Below are 18,072 nucleotides of genomic sequence, written 5' to 3' on the forward strand. Positions count from 1 at the left end.
TGGAGGAAGGATCAAAATAGTTTCTGAATTGACAAGTGAGGACTAAAATAAAGGTATTTGGTTTAGCTAAGTTTGTTTTATTCCTTTTGGTCCCTTTTTCTACTCATAGCTTTTCTGTACCAGAGGAGGCAGATGTTCTGAAGTTTAATTCCAAGTTTGAATCTGGAAACCTGCGCAAAGTTATTCAGATCAGAAAGTAAGATCTTTCAACTCTACTTTTCATGGTTTAGGCCTTTTATTTCTGCTTTTTATGGTCATTGGTCTTTTTTGCTAATTTTCAGAAATGAATATGATCTAATTCTGAACTCAGATATAAACAGCAATCATTATCATCAGTGGTTCTACTTTGAAGTCAGTGGAATGAAAACTGGCATTGGTTACCGGTTTAACATCATTAACTGTGAAAAGTCAAACAGTCAGTTCAACTATGGTAAGATATGTTTCCCATTCTTTGAGAAGAAATATCTAAAAAAAATACCTGTGGCTGAGTTACCTCAGCTGTTTCCTTCCCTCCTCCACAGGATTAGCAGTATTCATGTTGTCAGTTTAAATTCTTTATTTTAATAGTATTGCTAGAAAATGTTTTGATAGCTGTGGTTAAAAAGAAGAAATGCATCTTAAACCAAGGGCTGTCAGTTTTTTAAATAAAGTTTTGTTGTAAGTGAGGCAGAAGCAGAAGAAATTTAGTGGGAGCTGCAACTACAATTGTCTTAGGACCATTGTGCAGGGGAGGACAGCAACAAAGCCTGTTGATTCACTCACATCAATAAGAACAACAGTTGTCATCCTTAATCCATTTCTGCATAGGGGTAGATGTGAACGTAAGTGGAGTTTCCAAAACTTGTCTTATTGATGGTAAGGAAAAGTAAATCTGCTTTGAAATACTGGGGTTCTTAAATGAACATCACTATCTATATTAAGTAGTGTTTGCATTGTGTGCCTCATTCAAACGTTTACAAATGGCTGAAAACACCTTTCTTCCTCTTATCTGGGAGTGTGTATGTCACTCAGCTTAAAACTGTTTTTTCCTGATATATGTTCTGAAATTTGTCCTTTAAGAAGGAAAAAATTCCTCCTCCCACCTCGAGCTTCAAAATTATGTTACCAAATAATACTGTATTCTCCTTTGTTGTACACTTTCCTCCACACTGATAAAGTCTCAGAACACTAGGTAGTTTGACCAGTAATAAGATGGTATTAAGTTACTTACTAATCCTTATCAGTCAGGTTAGTTTTTTTTTTATGTTGTGCATACTTAATAATTTCTTTTGATTTTTTAATACACTGATTGAATCAGTCAGTGTGGTTGGCTAATAATTAGATTATAAATAAATTATACTCAATTAGTATGTATTTTTTCTCCTCTAACTTCATATTAAGTATTCAATGTAAGTATACTATCAAAAAATAGACTTTAAAGAGTTACTTGTTAAAAAAATTGTCCTGAAATATCAGTTATTTTTCAGTTATTTACATGAATAATTGATAGCATCAATTTTTTGTGTACTCTGTGATGCCTTTTCATAGTATGAGTTGGATGGAGTGGAACTGAACACTGCTTGTAATCATGCTTTGCTTTCATGCAAACCTCAGCTTTCATTTAAACATTCAGTTGTGGTCTTCCACAAGTCTTGCTCTTTTCTTTAGTTGTTATTTTCTGAAAATCAGCAATATTTTGTCATCTGGTTTAAAAAGCACACAGTACAATACCCAGATATTAATGAAAATACACTTATATAGTGAGTGAATAAGTAATTTGTGGACTTGTGTGTAAGTGGTGATGTTAATAAGTTTCTGCTAATAAGTTTCTGTTTAATGGTAAGGATTAAAGTGAGATGCATTTCTTCTTTCAGGTATGCAGCCCCTCATGTATTCTGTTCAGGAAGCACTGCGTTGTCGACCGTGTTGGACTCGTGTTGGGACAGATATTTGTTACTACAAGTAAGTACACACACAGACCAAACATACAGCAAATCTTCCACTGAAGATTAACATGAGGTACAGTTTTTGAGCAGAAGTTCTTTTTTCTGCATTTAATTGTTCTGTTACTCTGTTGTGAAAAGGGGTTTTTTTCTGAGTCACTACCGAGAGTAGTATGTGTGATAGAAATATACAAGGTCTCATTTTGTAAGCACACCACTTAATTAATATTTTATACTTTTCTTAGAAATTGGACACTGTTTCTGGGAAGCTTTTAAGGAAATGTATAGATGTATGCTTACTTGAAATTTTATAAGTAACTTCCAATAATGCTGGTCTCATAGTCCTTGTGATGAGCCTTCTGTAATCTGTGGTGGAATTATTGTAGAGGAGTTCTAAAACCCAGGATCAGATGGTGCAGCATATCAATATGTAATCCTTCTTGGTTGGTAGCTCTTTGCTTGCTTACTTTTTCTGGTTTTGTGTTTTATTTTGTTGCTTGTTTTTGTTTGCTCACCTTTTATCAATGTAAATGAATGTGTGTATCACTGTTATAATAAAGTATCTTTAAAGTTGGTGGGAACCTGTATTTAACCTGTATGTACATAGGAGAGAAATACAGTCACTGAAAGTCCTTCTGACTCTTAGAATGTATGTTCAGAAGAATAAATAGTATGAAAAAGAATTACTCTAATGTGTGTATTACCTTCATTTTTTGATTTAGGAATCACTTTTCAAGAAGTTCAATTGCTGCTGGAGGCCAGAAAGGAAAATCCTATTACACAATTACATTCACTGTGACTTTCCAACACAAAGAAGATGTATGCTACTTTGCTTACCATTATCCATATACATACTCAACTTTAAAGGTGAGAAGCTGTATCTATTGCATAAATGAATACTTATAATATTAGTGTAATATATTGCATTAGTGACTGAATTAATTTAGTTTCTTTTTTTTTTTTTGAAGTTCAAAATGCTCCTTTCAAGGGAGAATTTTCATAATATTAGTATTTAGATTGACAAAATGTATAGGTTGTTCTAATGAACAGTCCCAGGAAAAATAAAATTGATGCTTACAGGCTTAGTGGGTTTCCTGGGTATCAAAAGATGATTATGTGACTGGAGCATCTCTCAAGAAAGACCTTGAGCAGAGATGACTGAGAGGGAACCTCTGGAAGTATCTGAAGCAGGGTTGTCAAGAGGATGGAGCCAGGCTCTCCTTGGTGGTGCTAAGAACTGGGACCAGAGGGAACTGGCGCTTACTGATGCACAGGAAGTTCCACCTGAACATGGGAAGGAATTTCACTACTGTGCAGGTGACCAAGCCCTGGAACAGATTGCAAGGAGAGTTTGGGGAATCTCCATCCTTGGGGAATTCAAGGGATTGTCTGGACACAATCCTGTGCAATGTGCTATAAGATGGCCCTGGCCCTGCTTAAAACAGGGAGGTTGGACCAGATGGCCCACTCTCATCCCTTTCCACCTTATGCTTTCTTTGATTCAGTAATAATTGAGTGAAACCATGCTAATTTGATGGAATATTTGTGTTAAATGACTTATATCCTGTTGTTCTACGTATACTTTTTGATAACTAAAGCAGCTGTAACTAAGATAATTAGAGATCTTTTTAGATGTATGAATTGCCTAAATAAGTCTTCTGAGCCTTTTAATGCTAAACAAAATTCATTTGGCTAGAATGTCTCTTGTTTTCCTCTGTTACAGCAATAAAAGCAAAGCAGAGGATTCAGTGGGCAGTCTTTAAATGCAGCTTTAAATGCAACTTTTCACTTTTAAACTATGCCAGCTTTTGAAAGAGGTACCTGTTAAGAGCTGTCATAAGCAACTGCTGCTTCCAGCAGCTCCTGGTCCTGGAGGTTCCTCCTGCCCAACTGGTGGAGGCCAACCAAGGTACCTGGGATCTCTGTCCCAGGCTGATGGACATGGCTCCTGCTTTCCTGTTTGCTTATATATTCACTAGCAAGTCTGAGTATGTATCCCAGGGAGAGAAAGAGACTTATGCACACATACTTGTGCATGCCTACTCCTGCTGGGCAGGGCTGGCTGCGCAGACTGGCACAGACAAGGCACACCCCTGTGTAACACTACAGTGATTTGCACAGCAGGTACAGACACCCCATCCTCTGCAGTTGGTGTGGAATGCTGTTCACTAGAAAAAGTACAAGCTGGCCTGCTCTCTAGAATTAGAAATATGTTTGTGGAGCACTGGCATGGCCCGTCTGTGCCATAGCTCTGCCTCAGTCCCAGGTCTCTCTTACCTGCTGTGCAGGCCTCCAGTTTGCAGACTAGTCCAGCCTGATGCTCACTAGCAAACAGATGCTTGCACTTGCACACTCATCTCAGAGACATTCTGCACTTGTGTCCCTGCCCAGATGCCAGCGTGGACTGTCTGCTTGCTAGATACCCCTCCCTTGACTGGGGCCCATACTGTCTGGGTAGTTTACCTTGAAGTTTACTAGCAAGTTTCTCATGTGCCGCCACTACAGGCTACAGGGAAAATGTGTATGCTTCCCCCCCACCCAATCCCTAACAGCTGTTACCAGGCACATGGTCGTGCAACCCATTTTCCTGCTTCAGGTGTTGTCACTGAGAAACTCAACACTAATTGTCCCATCAGATGTGTTTTGATGGACACACTGTCCTTGCCTCAGTGGTTGGACACCAACACCTTTACCCATTGCAGTTACCGGCCGTGAGACATCCCCTTGCTTCTTTGCTGACACCACTGAGTGAAGAGTGCTTACAGCTCCAGCTGCTGGAGTCTGCTTTGATTCCAGCAGTAGCTGGGACCTGGGACACATAGCCTGTGGTACCCACAGAGATGCTCCCAAGAGGTTGGCTTCTCCAGCTTCTGCTGCTGAGACCCTTGTGCATTCCAGCTGTTGACCCCAAATTGACTTACACCTGTCCTTTTAGTTGCACAAGTCCACATAGCACTTGGATGCACAGGGTAGAGAGTAAGGCTGCGCAGAGATGGCTAAGGGCACACTGTAGGAATCAGGTGCTTGAGTTTTGTTTGTATGGTACCACACCCCCCTCTTGAATGCCCCAAATTACCCCATTCTGCTTGTTTATCAGGCGACTCTCTCCAAGTCATTGTCTGTAGGTTCTTAATGACCTGTTCAAAGAGAGACTGGTGACTGGTCTTTGCTATGGTTTCCATTACATCTCAGCTCTCTGTTCGCATGTATTGGTTCTTCCTTTACTTACTACCTCTTTTTGCAGCATAAAGGTCCCTGATCAGATAACCTTAATGAAGGAGAGGTTCTTACCTTCCATATACCTTTATAGTACCATCTGTGTACAATAATTTACCCTCTTTTCCTTCCTCTTTCTCAAAGCAGTTGGAAAGCCAGACTCTGTAAAGAGAAGTATTCAATCAGTCAGAGATGTAGAAAGTGGTATTTCATGGTCAAAATTATCCTGGAAACTTGTATATTGTTTAGAACATCTAAAAGAAAGATCTGTTAAATAGTACCTTTGAAATACGCTGTCATATGTGACTGCAAAGAATTTGAAGTATTTTTTCATTATTTTTGGTATGAAGATGCATCTTAGGAAGCTGGAATCTATGCACAACCCTCAACAGATATATTTTCGTCATGATGTTCTCTGTAAGACCCTGGCTGGCAACAGCTGTCCATTAGTCACTATTACAGCCATGCCAGAGTCCAATTACTATGAACATATCTATCAGTTCAGTAAGTATAACTCTTCTTTCTTATCAACTGAAAATAATGTAAAACTAGGTATTTGTAGAAAAAAAAATTAGTCTTAACTACTATGCAGTGTAAAAATAGCAATGTAAAATAAGGTTAATAAATTTCATGAAGCTGAGAGGCATCAGCATTCAGGATTTGTTTTGTATTTAATAATACTTAATTGTGGTAGTGAAATAAAGATATAAATATCTGTAAGAGTAAGAGTATATATAGTGTATATATATGTAAGAGTATATATTAATGTATTTTAAATTTTTGCTGCTAGGTTTGTACATTCCATTTTGCAGACAGCACTTCTTGGAAAACAATACTGGACAAGTAACTTTTTTCTTAAAATGATGAGGTTTTTAGGTTGTCAAAAAAGTCTTTCATAAAACTAATATCTAGCTATTGTGATTTGAATTGAGCTTTTGCTGTTTCCTGATTTGTTTGTCCACCTCAGTATTTTTCTTGGCTATTGGGAAAAAAGTAATGAAAGTTGAATCATAACTGCCACCTCAAATTGGTTGTGTAATTGTCGGATCAAATTTAAAGCTCCATTGAGATAGTTTTGTAATTAGCAGTCCTTTCAAAAATGTTGTGGCAAGCTCTATCAATAATACCCATACTTAGTAACACTCAACTTACAAATGTTTTTGTGTTGTTATAAATGCAGTGGGCTATTGGCTCTTTTTCTAATCAACAAACTGTTTACTTAGCTTAAATCATATTTTGCAATTTCTGTGGATATCTCTTTTAGGGAATCGTCCTTATATATTCCTGTCTGCTCGTGTGCATCCTGGAGAGACTAATGCAAGCTGGGTTATGAAGGGAACACTGGAATACCTTATGAGCAATAGTCCAAATGCACAGTCTTTACGGGAATCTTATATTTTCAAAATTATTCCCATGCTCAATCCAGATGGTGTCATCAATGGAAAGTAAGCATATATTTAATCACAAATATTTAACCTGTACTCTAATTCTTTACATCAATATTTAAAAAGAAATAATCTAAACTGATCCTGCAAAAGTGCAAATGCAATATGTAATGTGATAAAAAAGCAATACTTGCAATATTGCTAGGATTTTTGGCTTCTTAAAAGGCAGTTACATTCCTTGACAAATTTCAGTTTTACAAAAATATTTCCAGTTGTTCATGGATGATAATCATTCCTATGCAATTTGACATGAAATTTTAATTGTCTCTCTGTCTTGGATTTCTCTAGGAGTTTTATGAGATCAGACCTGCATTTAGAAAAAGCTAAACAAGTTCATGGTGTGCATAAAAAAAAGGAAGTGCCTTATATTTAAGGAAGTCTTTTGCATAATTTTTTTTAAAAGCTGGGAAGTTAATAGGTGTACAAGAGAGAGGGTAATAGAGTATCCTGGTTTGATTGAAGTTATTAATAGTAGTTATTTCAACACTTTTCTTAATAAATATAAGGGGTATTTCAGAACTTGTTGAAACTGCTATGAGTAAACATTGAGCAGTTTACATTTACTTGGTTGCAGGAAATTTTGCAATGGTGAAATTACAGTTTCCATTCATCTAATATAGGTACTATTTTAAAAGGTTTTGTGAACAAAATAATAAAAGTATAACTAATAATAGATTTCATTAGAACCTTGTCTTTATATATGTGAAAGAATGTATATATTAGAATACTTGTAATTAAATAATTCAGGATACAGGGACAATTAAGAAGGCTGCCCCAGCAGACACAGTCTAAAGGCAAATGTAGTGAAGATGTCTGCATGATCATGAAATCCTGCAAGTTTTAAAGTTCTTGCTGATAGCTGACTGAATACAGAGATGATCTTTTTGTTTCCTGGGTTGTTTCAGTTTTTTTTTGTCCTTGTTTTTCTCACAGCTCCTTATCTCCTAACAACTGCACATTTCAAGTATTAGATTTCTAGTTGACATTAGTCTTTAAATTACTGAAGACACCAAATTGTAAAGAGACCATATGTATGAAATTACTGATTTTGAACTAGAATTTGGGTAGAATTGTAAGCCTTCAGTTTCAACAGCAAATAAGTAATATTACATTTGGCTTCATCTAAGAGGCTACTTCTAATTTATTTTTAGAGTTTCTGTAACATAGCTTAAAGCACCACAAACATTTCTATTATTTGGCATGTTAGAAAATTGAAGTTTATTTCTTGCCAGACTCCTTCCAAAGAAGCAGTGTTGATGAGGAAAACTTGAGGTGGGGGGGGAGGCTTATTTAAAAGTATGATAATACGGACTACATCATGCGTTTTTCCACCCCCCCACAATAGCCACCGTTGCTCTTTAAGTGGAGAAGATTTAAACAGACAGTGGCAAAATCCAAATCCAGATCTGCATCCCACTATTTACCATGCTAAAGGGTTACTGCAATATCTGGCTGCTATAAAACGTTTGCCTTTGGTAAGTATGTGTGTGTAAGCAATTCTGAATTTTTTTAACTTTGTCTATGTAGCTAGTCTATAAATTAAACATTTTGAAATGGTTTTGTAAACCATGTCACACTTAAATTTGACTTGGAGAACTGGTCTTCTGCAAACCTGTAGATGTAAATCTGTTACATTGGCTAGGCTAGAAGGTTAAACCTTCCTTAGATGAATCACACACTTTTTGTCTTAATGAGAGTTAATTATACAAGGGATTGTGTTGCTTAATTCTTTGGAACGTTCAACAGTACTAATAAAAAAATTGTCTTTCTGTTACTTTCTTAAAATTTTGATTCCATATGCCTTGAGTTTATTTTGCCAAATTATTTATTATAGGTCTACTGTGATTATCATGGTCATTCTCGTAAAAAGAATGTATTTATGTATGGCTGCAGCATCAAAGAGACAATGTGGCATACAAGTGTTAATGCTGCCTCTTGTGACCTGATGGAAGACCCTGCTTACAGGGTGAGTTTGACCTTTTTTGTACCTTTTATTTGGTGTGGGTTTGGAACATCCTTTTCAAATAGTATCCTGATCCTATCCTGTGCAAATAATGACTCTGTAGCATAAGCAGACTTATTTAAAATCACCTCTGTTTAGTTTGTGAGTGTACTTCAAAGTACACTTCATGAAGCTTTAAACATTATACATAGAGTGCTTTATTTTTTTCTGTTTCTTTACACCAATATTTACTTTTTTTTGTGTTTAATATTACTTTTATAGAAAATAGATGGAAAATTTGCTTCTGTGCATTTATAATTGCTAGATTGAAAAACAAGTCATTGAGGCATGGCAAACAATATTCTAGCAACAAGGCAAAAAAACTGGATTGTTCTGAGAGATACTTATTTTTGTATATGGAAATATGCAAGATACCTTTTAATTTATTCCTTTATATATGGATGTGTAGTTAAGATGTGCCCATAATTAGGTATATATAATAAACTTGCACAAACACATCCTCCGCATTGTATAAGCTTTGAAAAAGGCAAAAAATTTAGAGAATTATGTGGTTCTTGGAGTGTTATCTGTTTCTTCTGTGTGTCTCCCTCCATTGCTGCCTCATGGGAACTGCAAACCTGTGTTACCTATAGGTGTGCAGGCTCTGGTTTTTTTAAAGATTCAGAGTTAAACTTCAAAAGCATGTGAATGCATGTTGAAACACTTGTTATGCATCCTTGAGTATAGATGCTTTTTGGTTATTTTTTTCTCTTTAAATCTCCCTCACTAAAAAAAAAAACCCAAAAAAACCAAAACCTATGGCTTCTTGATTTTCTTGTGTGATTTCCTGGATATTGAGCCAGATGCAAATCATGTCTGCTACTCTTGACACATGTATGTGGGGTTTTGTCACTTCAGTGTGCACTACTGTAGTGCACAAAAGACAGTAGTCAATAAGGGCTGTTGGAAAAAGCATTTCATTTTCAAAAAGGCGGACGAAAGTATTTGGGAAAGCCTGCACTAATGGGTTATGTATTACTACTGAAATAATAAATTTGAAGCAGTCATGTGTTTCATCTTAACTGACACAAATAAAAACTGGAAAGAACAGTCATTTAGCAATAGTCAAATATGTATATTTGTGTGACCTTTTCACTGAAACTGTCATGTAAACAGAACTGAACTTTGATTCACATGCTTGAAGTGAAATATGCACTTAGTGCTTTGCTAATACAAATGAATTTTATGTGTTAACAAAATATTGCTTTTGTTAGGTCTGTAAATGGGATTTCTGAAACAATCTGCAGTTGAATTAAATACTTACATGGAGTATGTGGTACACTTAATTTGAGCAAACTTAGCTTGGTGAGTTAGGAGGGATGGTGATTAGCTGGAGAATTCTGTATTTAATGTGTCCTGTATCCTGATCCTTATCCACATGACTAACAATTTTAGTGACTGAACCTGAAAAAAGGGATTTTAAAAACTAGGAAAAGGCCTGAAGACACTATTACTTGAACACACTGAGTTTTGAAAACTCAAGATGGAGAATTGTTTCTTTCTTATTTTTTTAATGCAAACTGCACCAAATTTTCTGGTAAAGGTTTGTGATTACATGGTCCCTTTTCACCTCCATCGATATGGGAAATAAAAGAATGACTGTTTGTTTTTCAAATTGCTGTCCTGCAGGCACTCCCCAAGATCTTGAGTCACACTGCCCCTGCATTCTGCATGGGTAGCTGCAGCTTTGTAGTGGAAAAGTCCAAGGAATCTACAGCACGAGTTGTTGTCTGGAGAGAGATAGGAGTACAAAGGAGCTACACAATGGAAAGCACATTATGTGGATGTGACCAGGGCAAGTATAAAGTAAGAGGATACATCAGATAATATTTCTTACTTTTTAATTTCTTCCCTTTGCATTGGTATCTTCTTCTGTAACCCTGCTTGCTCAATTCTTGCTTGCTTTAGGCTTTTGAAAACTTTCAAGGTCTGAGTATGCTAATGTTAGGATGAAATGATACAATTTTCAGCTTTGTAGGTTGCATAGCAATTATGCTTATGGCTGTTTTAACAAGATTAATATTAATCATTGCTTGTAGCACATGTGTATGCATGCAGTTAAAAAAAACCCGAACTATTCTGCCCAACGGATTATTAGGATTGGGTAGTAGTATATGCCAATACTATAATAAAAATTTCCTTTACATTTGGCAATTTCAGACTTCACCAAGGCAGATCATGGTTCTTCAACAGATGTTTAGCATCGTCCCTTACAGAATTTTCCTATATAGCTGGGGAAACAGGCTTACAAACTGAACCACTTTCATACAGGCTTACTAGCACTACAAATTACACATCATCTCTGAACTCACATAGCTGTGTGGCTTCTTGAAGTAAAATTTGTTTTAATTTTCTCTCCTTGAAAAGTGTTAACAGGGCTGCATACCTGAAAACAAAAGGTGACTGACTCTGTTGGTAGTGTCTCACTGCAAAACACCATGCATGGAAGGAGTGGATTTCCTCTGTTTGAAAGTTGAGTTTAGGCATCCTAATCAAGAAAATGACCACAAGCCTCAAATAAGGTGCTTGACAGAAAGAGGATCAGAAGGCTGAGTGGGACAGAAACAAAAAAAAAAAAAGAGTTGAACAAGATATATTTAGTATATTTAGTATGTTAATGTATGCTCCAACATCTGTGCTTATATCCCTATAGAGTAGGAAGGCAGATGTTTTGTGGAGAATTTCAGTAGGCCTGTAAGCACTACATTTTGTCAATTAACAACAGATGCATTCCTGCTGTTGTCAGAATATTCCTCAGATGATAAAGCTCATTATAGAGCTTTAAAAAAAGATAGCTCATCCAATTTGCTTATTTTTAAATTTTGAAAATATTCTTAGACATGGACCCGCACAGCTTTAGCAGTGTTGCTGCAGGAAGTACTTCAGAAAAGTGAATTGAAGATGCTTTGTGGACAAACTTTCAAGATGCTTAAACCTCCAAAGCTGTTCTTCAGTAAGGAAAGAGAAAATGGCTGAATTTTGTGGAAGAGTCATTTACTCAAGGGAAGAGCATTCCTTTATGTATGTAAACTAACTGATGAGACTAAATTACTCTTCTGCCATTCATTTTATGGAGTAAAGCAATTTGTGAGCACTTAGTCATCTTCTGAATATACAGGAAGATTCTTAATTTTTTCTCACTATGATAATGCTCAGACTTATTAAGAAAATATATCTAAAAAGTCAAGGTGACTGTACTTATCGAAGAGCTGCATTTCTGCAGTGAGAAGATGAAAAAGATGAAAAGGCTTAAGCCCAAGGTTTTTGTGGGCGCTTTTGTTGTGTTGTTTGGTTTTTTTTAGATTTATTTGGTTTATTTGAGATTTATTTTGTGGAAGGAGTAGGGCCAGTAAGTCTGTCAATACACTTACAGTATAAATTAGATTACATATGTCAAAATATGTTATTTCAAAACAGAGAGAAGTTGAACTATAGAAATTCCCTTCCCTCCTACTTCCCATCCTAAAGGACATGAGAGTTCAGATCTGAGGGATTGAAACATAAAGGTCTGAAATGCTTTGCTAGTCTTATTGTGGTTGAGCATCCTTGCTGAATTTTGTTCAAAGCATGAAAAAGATTACTTAACAATTTGGTTCTTTGTGGAAGAAATACTGAGTCTTTGCCAAGATGAACATAATTTTTCTTTTTATTCTAATTTATTTTATTTGGACAATGATGAATCTAGACTATTTCCGGCCAAGAAGCTGTTGAGCGGAAGTTAGCGAGTCTTACCTCTATTTAGGATCTCTGGTGTTAGAGTTGTCTCTGGAAGCAAAGTTCTTTGAGCTGATCATATGGAATCTTTGTAGTCTGCTGACAGTAAGTGCTGCAAGTATAGGTCAGTCATCTGTGATTCAGAATATGGAAAAACAAACTTTCAGGTGAAATAATTCTCCAGGATCTACTATGGAGCATAATGTAGATGCCAGACAAAATAACAATGTCTTCAATGATTCAAGCCACTTTGCTGATTGAAGATTAATACATTAGAAAGTATTGCTTGACTTTTAAGTTAATTGAAAAGGTTTTGTTATCTGGCAGTCTTACAACGCTCATAAAGAGAAGACTTCAGGAAATAAGGATTTGGTTAACAAATCTCTCAGTAACTAAGATTTTTCAGTCTTTAGAATTTGAGTTCTCAGAAATGATTATGTCTTTGTAACCTCTGCTGAATAAGAAATCAGAAGATCTACATGATATTTTACTGACCAATTGACTTCTACAAATCTTTATATGTCTGTTTTCCTTTTACTAAGTAGGTATTATAGGAATATTCTTCTCCATTGAGGTCACAGTCTGCTGTGCCTTTGTTTTTTGTTGTTTCTTTCAAGTGGCAAAATTTAATCACTGAGACACTCTATTGATATGAAGGTACCTTCATGACACGCTTAGTAAGGAAGACTTCAACCCTCCATCTAAAATTTTACTGTCTAGAAGAAAGATAGTTGTATAAGATGTAGAGAAAAAAGAAATTAAATTTAGTTTAAAAAAAGAAGCTACGATGAGGTGGCTTGAGCTTAAAAGCAATGCCTGTAGCACATAAGTAGCTTAGCCTCAGTTAAAGGTACTAGAACAACAGTTGAAGATCATTAGAAGATAAAGAAAACAGTGCAATCAAGGCTTCAGTGAAAATGAAGTTGACCTCAGGTCCCTTAGTAAGGGCACAATTCATGGTGGTGTTGGTGACTTCCAGAACCAGACTTTGGATCTTGTTTCAGGGAAGTGAAGAGGTTTGGCTGATGGAAGAATCAATTAGGAAATTTGATATTTGGCATTTGTGTAATATTACATTCTCCCTTACGATTAAAAGAAATGATGGAAGCAAAGGAAGATTTGGCATCAGGCTTTTAGCACAATTATGTAGACCCTTCAGTGTAGTAAGTTCAAAATTTATCCTTCAGGTGTTTCCCAGTTATCCATCTCCAATCTGCTCCATTTAGGTTTCTCTTTAGCTACATCCTCTTTCTGCTGTGCTAAAAATAGCAGCCACACAACATGCACACGCTATTTATCTTTATAACAATTGTCTTTGCACTTTTCTTCATGCTGTACTCTTGTCCTTTTTCAACGTAGAGACACTCTGTTAGACATACCTTGTCTATAAGGAACCTGCCAACTAACGATAAATTCTTCAGCAACAAATGCAGATGATAACTGGAAAAGTTTCTGAACCATCAAATCGTGCACATTAGTAACCTGTGTAACAGTGAGATGACTGTTACCTTTCCCCTTCCTCTTCTAAATACTTTGTTGCCTCTTGACCTTAATGTTATTTTAATCTCTTTGGGGCAGGGACTGTGTCTTCCTGTGATTAGCGTAGTGGAGCCCCAGCTATGATTGGGGTCTTCGAAAGTTAATGATGTGCAAACAAATACAAAACAAAGCCACAAAATTGGTCTCTGTGGATAAGGTACTGCACTGAGTGAGGAGAACTGATTTCTGTTCCCAGCGGGGTCAGTGACATGCTGTGAGACACTGTGCAAATCGCTTCAACCCTCTCTGCCTCCATTTCTCCATCAGTACAGTGAGGATAATTCTTCCTTTATTAATAAGTGCTTTGAAACCTACAGCACAAAAGCATTATAAAAGAGGTAAGTAGTATTACTATTAAGAATAATACTCAAGTATTCAACTCTTGTTCACTGCTAACAGGTTTCAGTACCATTTGGCCGGAGGATGGCACTGTTCAGAATCCTGGATATAGATTTATCTTTCTTGTTACTAAAAAGCACCTTGTTTATGAGTACTATCAAGGCAAAAAAAGAACTCAGAAGAAAAATCAAACTTTTCTTCTATTAAGTATGTTCAAATCAGCACATGGAGAATGTGTGGGCTGTACCGTATCTGGAGCAACATACTTTCTTTTAAAATGCAGTGTCAGTGTGGCAACACATACAAAACTTATGTGTTTTTTCCCTGGCTTTTGGTAAAATTATTCCTGCTTCATTCTTTTTGCTTCTTTCATACCTGATGACTTAGCTTACCACCAATTCCTGGCTCCTCTGTTTCCCTGTTTGTATTGTCAAAGCTTCTTTTTAACTATTCTGTATGTTAAGGGGTTGAGAAGATCCAAGCTAAAGTCTTTTTAGATTCTCCAGAGATATAGAAATTGCAAAGGGGGAAATTGAGTGGAGTTGTGCCGCTGAATTTGCTAGTGTCTATACAGTTAGTACTAGCCAATTACATAACTCTTGAGGCTCCGTCTAGGTTACTCCTTTTATAAAGTAGTTGAGGTCAGATGTTATGTCCCTATATACTGCACTTCTGGCTAAATTAAAAATGTAGAATTACCTGATGGGAGGATTTATTAGATATGTAAACTTGGAGAGCATTACATAAGTTCTACCTTTAAATAGTCTTTGCAGAGGAAAATGCCTGGCTATGTAATTCAAGTTAGAAAAGAGCTATCGCTTTTGAGAATTTGTTTGTTAGTTTTAATTACTAAATACGTGAATAAATGCTTTCAGAATTAACACATGTAGCCTCTAACTTATAGGCAGGGAAGAGACATCTGTCTCATGGAGTAACTGCTGCCTTAGGTAGTCTTACCTATGTGTCAAAACATAGCAATGAATTTGATGACAGCTATGCTATTAATTCTCTCCTTTTTAAAATTCTGTTTGATGAAATTTATATTGAGGAATCCTGTATTTCAAATTCTTATTTTAAAATAATTTATACTTATGAACCTAGACATTATCTCTGCCTCTTTTCCAGTACTACTAGGAAAAGATTTGTTAATTTTGGGGTGCTAGGAGTGTAGACTAGGAAGCTCCCAAAAATGTGTCTGTTCAGCCATGAAGGAATCATGTAGGTATTCCTGAGTCTTCTCTGATACTCTAAGCGTTTATTCTACAAATTTGATTTGTTCTGTCTTTAAAAGCAAGAGAATATATTAAATAAAGTAAGAAAATATTAACCTAAAGAGCTATTCTACAGTATGTGTGTGTCAATCTGCCTGTACCTATTTTGTATTTTTAAATCTTGTTTTGAAATTAGGGATTGCAGATAGGTACAAGAGAACTGGAGGAGATGGGAGCAAAGTTCTGTGTTGGCTTGCTGCGTTTAAAAAGAATGTCCTCACCTTTGGAATACAACCTGCCTTCTAATCTGTTGGATATTGAAAATGAGCTAATTGAGTCAAGCTGTAAAGTGACAAGGTAGTACACTTTTATTGTATTCTCTTTTTATTTTGGGAAAAAAATGCTGTTTCTCAAGTGGTGTAAAGATTCTTTCAAAAATGTTCTTCCACTTATCAAAAACAATGCTGATGTGTTGTGACATTACTGTAACAATAATCTGAATATGTTGGAGATCTCTTGTGTTAATTCAGTTGCTTCAATGTTTGAAAGAAAACAATACAGACAGAGTTAGACTATATTCCACATTTGGAGATGGGATAAACACTAGCAATTTTAATGTCATTTGGTAGTTACTGTGGGCCATAAAATTCAGTAGTAGGTCTTAAGTCTCAATTGTCTCTTTCAAAGTGGGTTTGTTTTTTTGGTTTTTTTTTCTTTTTCTTTTATTTGCAGTGGTATTAAAAATGTTTTTAAACAGACCTAAAGTATGTGAGGTAAAGCAGTAAGAACTGTAAGTATTTCTTCCTAACTTTATTTTTCTTATTTCTCCTCTGGTGGAGACATATAATAAGACTTGAAGAATTTAAAATTCATTAAATAGTTTGGGTCACTGAAGAAATTTGTATGCTCAGTAACCAGGTTACTAAGTTGCCCATTCTTAAAGCTGTAGATAGGCTTGCTGGGTTAAAGCTGAGTTCGTGATTCCTGGAAAAGATAGTGTCAGTGGGTTTGGGGTAATCAAAGAACTTCTGTAAGTGTGTAAGTAGTAAACGAAATTTTAGGGGAAATATGGGCCTACAGGTAAATGGGACAGGAGCCCTGGTGACACAGGACATGTGAAAGGCTGAGGTACTGACTTCATCTTGGCGTTTACTAGAAAGAACAGCTCTTAGTGTGCTAGGGACCCAGACACTGGGGAAGGTTCGGAGTAAGGAAGGCCTGCCTATGGTGGGAGAGGAATGGGTTGGAGAATACCAAGCTGTTCTTACCTAGGTCCAGAGGTCCTCATAAGATGCATCCACAAGTACTAAGGGAGCTCACTGATGTCACTGTGAAGCCACTCAATAATTTTTGAAGGATCATAGTGATTGGGACAGATATATTCAAAGGAAATCAGATATCCTGCCTGTCTTCAGGAAGAACAAGGAGGAGAATCCAGGGAATTACAAGCTGGTCAGTCTCACTGTGATCCCTGATAAGGCGATCAAGCAACTAATCCTGGGAAGTATTTGCGGCTATTTGAAGAGGGAGTGTTCATGAGTAGTCAGCATGGGATCCTTCCCCTCTCCTCAGCACTGGCAAGGCCTGCACGCCTGGAGGACTGTGCTGTTCAGTACTGGAGTGTCATGGACCTTCCAGAGAGAGTCCAGTGAGGAGCTCCTAAGATGTTGAAGGGTCTGATGTTCCTCTCACAGGAGGTAATGATGGGAGAGCAAGGACTGCGAGTATGGAGTAGAGGAGGCTCAAAAGGCCTGCATTATCAATGTATACAAATACCTGAAGGGAGGTTGTGAAGAGGGTAGAGCCAGGCTCTTTCCAGTGGTATCTGCTGACAGGCTAAGAGAACAAACCATAGAGGAAATTGCATTAACCATTTAATACATAGAAAGGTGCCCTAGGTTTGGCCAGAACAGGGTTAATTTTTTACCATAAACAGAAGGGGGCCTGGCCAGACCCTACTGTTACTTGATACCATCTCATCACTTGTCAGGGGCTGGAGTAAGAGACTCCCTCGTTTCTGGTCAGCCTAGGGGGAGAAAAACTGTGGCAGGTGAAGAGTCTGGTAATGCACTTTCTATATAAATTATTCCATTGTGTTTTACCTTTTGTTATTAATGTCGTTGCTTCCTTCCTTCTCTCACTGATGCTTCCAGTAAATTGTTGTTATCTCATCTTTTAATTTTTACGTTTGCTCCTCCAGTTCTTGACGCCATTTTCAGAGAGGGGAAGGAGAAGGGGTAGTGGTGGAGAAAGCGAGCAGCATATATGTATATACATATATATATGGTCATTGTGAGGATGCTCAAATAGTGGAACAACCTTCCTGTGTAGGATAGTCTTATCCCAGGTGATACTTGAAAGCTGTCTTGATGTGATTCTCAGCAAACTGGGTGGCCCACTAGAGCAAGGACGTTGCACAAAATGGCCTCCTGAGTTTTCTTCCAAAAAAGAAAATCTTTTCACCCTGCTTTGTGAAAAGGACGAAAAGTCTACAAGTCTTTTTTCAAAAGGTACTGAATGCTGGTGATTTGGGAACTTCAAATTTAAGCGCTAATGTAGGTAATTAGAATACAGGGTTCTAAAAATCACAGATTAGTTGCATTTGTCTCTCTCAGAACTTAAGCAGCCAAGATCCTGTTCCCTTGGCATTTCTGTCATATATGCCATCCTGGTTCCATCCAGGA

At 36.8% G+C, this 18,072-nt stretch overlaps 1 protein-coding gene across 6 annotated transcripts in view; it reads left to right on the forward strand.

The window, feature by feature from the left end:
• The window catches only part of AGTPBP1 (ATP/GTP binding carboxypeptidase 1), a 62,278-nt gene that overhangs the window by 32,441 nt on the left and 11,765 nt on the right, over positions 1–18,072 (forward strand). For 5 of the 6 annotated variants that reach the window (XR_009115973.1, XM_058044639.1, XM_058044636.1 and 2 more), the window contains exons 17-26: positions 110–196; positions 282–430; positions 1,854–1,941; positions 2,645–2,789; positions 5,489–5,642; positions 6,403–6,583; positions 7,929–8,058; positions 8,418–8,549; positions 10,215–10,391; positions 15,585–15,745. Coding sequence is in view for 4 of the 6 variants with exons in the window: in XM_058044639.1 (XP_057900622.1) it covers positions 110–196; positions 282–430; positions 1,854–1,941; positions 2,645–2,789; positions 5,489–5,642; positions 6,403–6,583; positions 7,929–8,058; positions 8,418–8,549; positions 10,215–10,391; positions 15,585–15,745 (1,404 nt within the window). In the remaining 2 variants the exon portion in view is untranslated. Of the gene's footprint in view, positions 1–109; positions 197–281; positions 431–1,853; positions 1,942–2,644; positions 2,790–5,488; positions 5,643–6,402; positions 6,584–7,928; positions 8,059–8,417; positions 8,550–10,214; positions 10,392–14,034; positions 14,177–15,584; positions 15,746–18,072 lie in introns of those variants that run through there. The other variant, XR_009115974.1, reaches the window with a different exon arrangement.

The sequence above is a fragment of the Melospiza georgiana genome, chromosome Z (genome assembly GCF_028018845.1).
Source record: "Melospiza georgiana isolate bMelGeo1 chromosome Z, bMelGeo1.pri, whole genome shotgun sequence".
In the NCBI taxonomy this organism is placed as follows: domain Eukaryota; kingdom Metazoa; phylum Chordata; class Aves; order Passeriformes; family Passerellidae; genus Melospiza; species Melospiza georgiana.